This window comes from Cololabis saira, chromosome 9, assembly GCF_033807715.1.
Source record: "Cololabis saira isolate AMF1-May2022 chromosome 9, fColSai1.1, whole genome shotgun sequence".
NCBI classification, from domain to species: domain Eukaryota; kingdom Metazoa; phylum Chordata; class Actinopteri; order Beloniformes; family Belonidae; genus Cololabis; species Cololabis saira.
The window spans coordinates 849,357-857,002 of NC_084595.1; the positions used below are offsets into that span (position 1 = coordinate 849,357).

The 7,646-nt window shown below is 45.3% G+C and overlaps 1 protein-coding gene across 2 annotated transcripts in view; it reads left to right on the plus strand.

Moving 5' to 3' along the window:
* The first annotated feature begins 244 nt into the window (after positions 1-244).
* znf608 (zinc finger protein 608) overlaps positions 245-7,646 on the plus strand; it is a 35,385-nt gene continuing 27,983 nt past the window's right edge. For both annotated transcript variants that reach the window (XM_061729771.1, XM_061729773.1), the window contains exon 1: positions 245-865. In XM_061729771.1, the coding sequence (XP_061585755.1) occupies positions 458-865 (408 nt within the window). In that variant the 5' untranslated portion in view covers positions 245-457. The remainder of the gene's footprint in view (positions 866-7,646) is intronic.

The window sequence follows — 7,646 nt, forward strand, 5'->3', positions numbered from 1 at the left end:
TCTGCTCTGAGTTCATCTCCAGTAAAGAAAAGCAGCGCCCCCCAGCGGCGGAGCAGCGGCTTCTCCTGGAATCTGCAGCTTCTAGAGAAAGAAAAACAAAGAAGAAGCTGCTTTAGGAGAGAAAAGGAGCAGAAAGAGGAAGAGGAAGAGGAAGTACTTCCTGCGGGCCCTGCGTGGGCTGCGGGCCCTGCCCCCCCCCCCCCCCCCCCCCCCCCACCCCCCCCAGCTGTCAGTCAGCCCGGCCGGCCCTGCAGCAGCTGCAGGAGCTGCGACCACTGCGGCCCCGACGCGCCCGGAGGAGAGGAGGAGGACCCGGCCATGAGGGGGGGTTAGAGCCGCCAGCAGCTCGGTCCTGCACCCCCTCCACCTCCATCCCTCCATCATCCCTCCATCATCCCTCCATCCTCCCTCCACCTCCACCAGCGGAGTCCGGAGCTCAAGGACGCGGCGGGGGGAGATGATCTCCGCGGCCGCGGGGGGAGGAGGATGCGGCGTCCCTGAAGCCGCATCCTCCGCCAAGATAAAGGAGGACAGGAAGGGGAAGAACGTGATCCGCGGCTGGAAGCGGGACCGGGACCGGGACCGGGACCGGGACCAACGGGACCGGGAGCGGGAGCGGGAGCGCGCACGGAGGGAGCGCGCCGGGGAGGATGACGGCTCTCCTCCTTCCCCGCATCCTCCCACTGTCTTCCTCCCATCCGGCCTTCCCGAGCATCTTCCGTGGAGCCCGGACCCCCGAGTCCCCGGGCCCGGAGGGGGGGACCCCGGGGCCGCCGGCATCCCTCCCAGACCCCCCCCGGGGGGGAGGACGCACGTCCATCAGGACGAACCTCCGGCCCCCAAGAAGCTCCGCGGAGCCGACAAGGTGAGCCGGACCTGGGGCTGGAATATCCCCCTTCATCCCCCCTTCATCCCCCCGAATCCGAGCTTTAATGGAGGGGTTAGTGAGGAGACAGGATGCGGGGTGGGGGCCTCGGAGGACCGGGATGTTTGGGGGTAAAGGGATGCAGGGATGCAGGGATGGAGGGATGGAGGGATGGAGGGATGCAGGGATGCAGGGATGCAGGGAAGATGCTACTCCCGCATCTTTATCTGCTATTGTTGGTGTCTTTGTTCCTCCGAGGCGGCGGTTCCTTGTTTTCTCTGAGAAGAGGAGGAGAGGAGGAGGAAGAAAAGGAGGTCTGGCTCCATCCTCCTCCTCCTCCTCTCTAGAATAATAACACATCTCTGTGTTGTGATGTCTTTGTTTGATTGTTTGAGGGGGAAACGCTGCAGACAGATGTTTGAATAAGTCATGGAGGGGAGATGATGGAGGGATGGAGGGAAAGAGATGTTTGATGGAGAGGGAGGAAGTGGAGGTGACAGCAGAGGACGCAAAGAGACACAAAGAAGATCCAGGAGAGGAGAGATTCTGGTTCTGGTTCCTCCTGGACTATAACTGGACTATAACTGGACTATAACTGGACTATAACTGGACTATAACTGGACTATACCTGGACTATAACTGGACTTTACCTGGACTATAACTGGACTATACCTGGACTATAACTGGACTATAACTGGACTATAACTGGACTATAACTGGATTATAACTGGACTATAACTGGACTATAACTGGTACTATAACTGGACTATAACTGGACTATAACTGGTACTATAACTGGACTATAACTGGACTATAACTGGACTATAATTGGACTATAACTGGACTATAACTGGACTATAACTGGACTATAATTGGACTATAACCGGACTATAACTGGACTATAACTGGATTATAACTGGACTATAACTGGACTATAACTGGACTATAATTGGACTATAACTGGATTATAACTGGACTATAACTGGACTATACCTGGACTATAACTGGACTTTACCTGGACTATAACTGGACTATAACTGGACTATAACTGGTACTATAACTGGATTATAACTGGACTATAACTGGATTATAACTGGACTATAACTGGACTTTACCTGGACTATAACTGGACTATACCTGGACTATAACTGGACTATAACTGGACTATAACTGGACTTTAACTGGACTATAACTGGACTATAACTGGATTATAACGGGACTATAACTGGACTATAACTGGATTATAATTGGACTATAACTGGACTATAACTGGACTATAACTGGACTATAACTGGACTTTAACTGGACTATAACTGGACTTTAACTGGACTATAACTGGTACTATAACTGGACTATAACTGGACTTTACCTGGACTATAACTGGATTATAACTGGACTATAACTGGATTATAACTGGACTATAACTGGATTATAACTGGACTATACCTGGACTATAACTGGACTATAACTGGTACTATAACTGGTACTATAACTGGTACTATATCTGGACTATAACTGGTACTATAACCGGCCTATAACTGGACTATAACTGCACTATAACTGGACTATAACTGGACTATAACTGGACTTTAACTGGACTATAACTGGACTATAACTGGACTATAACTGGATTATAACTGGATTATAACTGGACTATAACTGGACTATAACTGGACTATAATTGGACTATAACTGGATTATAACTGGACTATAACTGGATTATAACTGGACTTTAACTGGACTATAACTGGACTATAACCGGCCTATAACTGGACTTTAACTGGACTATAACTGGATTATAACTGGACTATAACTGGACTATACCTGGTACTATTACTGCACTATAACTGGACTATAACTGGACTATACCTGGACTATAACTGGACTATACCTGGACTATAACTGGACTATAACTGGACTTTAACTGGACTATAACCGGCCTATAACTGGACTTTAACTGGACTATAACTGGACTATAACTGGTACTATAACTGGACTATAACTGGACTATAACTGGACTATATCTGGACTATACCTGGACTATAACCGGACTATAACTGGTACTATAACTGGACTATAACTGGACTATAACTGGACTTTAACTGGACTATAACTGGTACTATAACTGGACTATAACTGGACTATAACTGGTACTATAACTGGACTATACCTGGACTATAACTGGACTATACCTGGACTATAACTGGACTATAACTGGATTATAACTGGACTATAACTGGACTATACCTGGACTATAACTGGACTATACCTGGACTATAACTGGACTATAACTGGACTATAACTGGACTTTAACTGGACTATAACTGGACTATAATTCAATTCAATTCAATTCAATTTTATTTATATAGCGTCTAATACAACAGATGTTGTCTCTAGACGCTTTCCAGAGATCCAGAACATGAACATAAACATAAACATAAACATAAACATAAACCCCCGAGCAATTATTATATAAACAATGGCAGGTAAAAACTCCCATAGTGGGAGAAAAACCTTAAGCCAAACAGTGGCAAGAAAAACTCCCCTTTAGGAGGGAAGAAACCTTGAGCAGGACCAGGCTCATAAGGGGGGACCCTCCTGCCGAAGGCCAGACTGGGGGAGTCAGGGACGTCGACAGCACACAGCAGGCAGGTGGAAGCAGCAACGGGATGACCAGAGGTGGGGGGGGGGGGGGGGGGGGGGGGGGGGCGTCAGCAGCACACAACAGTCATGTGGAAGGTACTGGTATAACTGGTACTATAACCGGCCTATAACTGTACTATAACTGGTACTATAACTGGACTTTAACTGGACTATAACTGGACTATAACTGGTACTATAACTGGACTTTAACTGGACTATAACTGGACTATAACTGGACTATACCTGGACTATAACTGGACTATACCTGGACTATAACTGGACTATAACTGGACTATAACTGGACTATAACTGGACTATACCTGGACTATACCTGGACTATAACTGGACTATAACTGGACTATAACTGGACTATAACTGGACTATACCTGGACTATAACTGGACTATACCTGGACTTTAACTGGACTATAACTGGACTATAACTGGACTTTAACTGGACTATAACTGGACTATAACTGGTACTATAACTGGACTATAACTGGACTATAACTGGACTATAACTGGACTATAACTGGACTATAACTGGACTATACCTGGACTATAACTGGACTATAACTGGACTATACCTGGACTATAACTGGACTATACCTGGACTTTAACTGGACTATAACTGGACTATACCTGGACTATAACTGGACTATAACTGGTACTATAACTGGACTATAACTGGATTATAACTGGACTATAACTGGTACTATAACTGGACCAATTCCACGACACGGCCAGTGGAGTTCCACATGGCTCCATTCTTGGCCCTGTTGAGCCGCATTTTGTAATAACGGTGCATTTTGTAATATACGTGCAAAATGTAATAACTTTTGTCATTTCATTTTGTAATAAACTGCCGCATTTTGTAATAAATTTTGCCGCATTATGTAATAAGTTATTACATTTTGAGAAGATTATTACAAAATGCACTTGCAACTTGTTTATTCTCTAGAAAATGTAATAACATGGTGCATTATGTAATAACAATTCTAAAACATAGTTTATTTGTTTGTTATTGGCCGATATGATTCCAAACTTCAAATAGGAAACTAAAGTTATATTTGGAGTTTTATACATAAATTTATTGGGCTACATAGCTCTAAGGGTAATTGCATAAAAAACAACAAAAGTAACTCTTTCATTAAATTCATTGTTAAACAAACAACAATAATAGGTTTTATTACATAATGCACCATGTTATTACATTTCCTAGAAAATAAAAAAGTTGTTAGTGCATTTTATAATAATCTTCTCAAAATGCCATAACTTATTACATAATGTGGCAAAATGTATTACACAATGGGGCAGTTTATTACAAAATGAAATGACAAAGTTATTACATTTTGGACGTTTATTACAAAATGCACCGTTATTACAGAATGCGGTTCAACACACTTCCTCCTCTTCCATGTTGTGGTGTCTTTGTTTGCTCGTTTGAGGGGGAAACGCTGCAGACGGATGTTGGTGATGACGGGAAGTGGTTCATCTGGGGGGAGATGATGAAAAGATGGAGTGAAAGAGATGTTTGATGGAGGGGGAGGAAGTGGAGGTGACAGCAGAGGACATGCTGAGACACAAGATCCAGGAGAGGAGAGGACTGGTTCCTGGACTGACACCTGGAATTTTGAGAAAAAAGTCAAAATGTCGAGAATAAAGTTGAAATATCGAGAATAAAGTCGACATTTCGTGAATTAATTCGAAATTTCAACTTTATTCACGAAATTTTGACTTTTTTCTCGACATTTCAACTTTATTTACACCTGGACTTTAAATCCTGGATTCCTTAATTTAACGGGATATGCCCATGGATCTATTATATAACTGGATACAGTGCCAAAAATGGCCGCCCGTTCATTTCAATGCATTCTGCTCAGCCAGCGCATGTGCCGAAAAAATCTCTGACTTCCGGGTTTACTTCCGCATACACTGGCCCATAGAGCATGCTCAGTTGAGTCACCTCCCATGATGCTCTGGGGCCTCCCATCATGCCCCGGGGCAATGACGCAAATATTAATATAATATGTATTAATATAATATCTTAATTGATGTATATTATTACATGTATAGTATTACATATATTATTAATGTATTAATATAATATAATTACATAATATATATTAATATAAAACATCCGTGGAATGCACGGACACGGCTGTGACGTCAGCCGTGACGTCACGCCCAGAAAGAGACTTTTCTTTGACTTCCGGTCAGAAATGACGTCATGAGTTCAGAGGTCTTGTTTACAAACTGATTTATTTGTTACACACACAGCCCCGGATGTAGACAACAGGTCCTGGAAGCAGATCTAGTGATTCATAAAAGAAATGAAGAGTTTCGCGGCAATCATGTGTTATTTAGACGCTGCATCGTCTGTGTCCCGCTGTGCCCCGTTCACTACTGCCGCTCCGAGCCCACTACTCCACGCCGAAGAGGAAAAAAGAAAGTGTTCTGATTAAAATAAGGAAAGTTGTACTATATAACAATTGCGTTCATAAGGATAACATTTAAAAAAAAATAAAAATTAAAGAAATAGTCTCTTCTCCCCGTGTGTGTCTGCCTGTCATGCACGGGTACGTGCGCTCATGTTGTTTACTTTTAAGCCGGAATTATGGTTCTGCGTCACACCAACGCAGAGCCTACGCCGTAGGGTCCGGCATAGGTGCGCATCGCCGCGTACCCTACGCCGTAGGCTCTGCGTTGGTATAACGCGGAACCATAAATCAGCCCTGAGCAGCTCTGAGGGGAGACGGGAGGGAGGAGGGGGAGCGGGGGCTGCCGGGCCGCCGTCCCGAGTGTCTTGATGATTTGCTGAGCCTACCGTTAGTTTTTAAACTGTAAAAAGTGGGGGGGACAAATACATCATTTTGAAAAGTGGGGGGGGGACATGTCCCCCCTACCCCCAGTGGAAATTGCGTTGTGCGATCGTGGCACTAACGGGCAGCAACGACGTGCTGCCACTCACTCGCTTTATTTTATACTATTTATATACTTTTTATACTTTTACTGTGACCACCAAATAATCTCGTTTCACTGTCCTCTCTCCACATCATCCACAACATCTAGATCTCAGATCTCAGTGAAATTCAGTGGCACGGTGGCTCGACACGTTTATTCATTCTGACGCATTCATCCCTAACAGGCTGCAGGAAGCCACTGCGCATGCTCAGTAGGCTCATCCATATGGATTTATGGGCGTGTTGAGGGCGGGATATGGGGCGGATTCAGCTGCGCAGCTTTCCAGGTGGACTGTGATTCATAAAAGGAACATTGCGTGGAAGTCTGCGTGCACGCGGTTTTATAGATCCGGATTTTTTTTTGCGCCCGCCATTTTCGGCTTTTGGGCGTACGTGCACTTTTAGTATGAATCCTACGCACTCCATTTTAAATGAGGCCCCTGGTCTTTGGTAAGAACTGTGTGGCAGAGTCCTGGGGCCTCATCTATAAAGCTTGCTTGCGCAGAAAAAGCGCCTGAAAGTTGCGGAAGCCACCTTCTACGCAAAGTCTCGGATCTAAAAAGAAAAAACTAACCGAAAAATCTGCGTATCGGGGGGGCGGGGAGGGGGGGGCTGCCGCTCCGAGCCCACTACTTCACGCCGAAGAGGAAAAAAGAAAGTGTTCTGATTAAAATAAGGAAAGTTGGACTATATAACAATTGCGTTCATAAGGATAAAGTTAAAAAAAAAAAAAAAATTAAATAAATAGTCCCTTCTCCCCGTGTGTATCTGCCTGTCATGCACGGGTACGTGCGCACATGTTGTTACAGCCGGAATTATGGTTCTGCGTCACACCAACGCAGAGCCTACGCCGTAGGGTCCGGCGTAGGGTGCGCGTCGTCGCTGCGTTGGTATAACGCGGAACCATAAATCAGCCCTGAGCAGCTCTGAGGGGAGACGGGAGGGAGGAGGGGGAGCGGGGGCCGCCGGGCCGCCGTCCCGAGTGTCTTGATGATTTGCTGAGCCTACCGTTAGTTTTTAAACTGTAAAAAGTGGGGGGGACAAATACATGATTTTGAAAAGACGGGGGGACATGTCCCCCCTGTTGCGCCGGGGAACTCACGGCGTTTAGCGCAGCAACGGCGTGCTGCCACTCACTCGCTTTATTTTATTGTATAGCCTACTATTTATATACTTA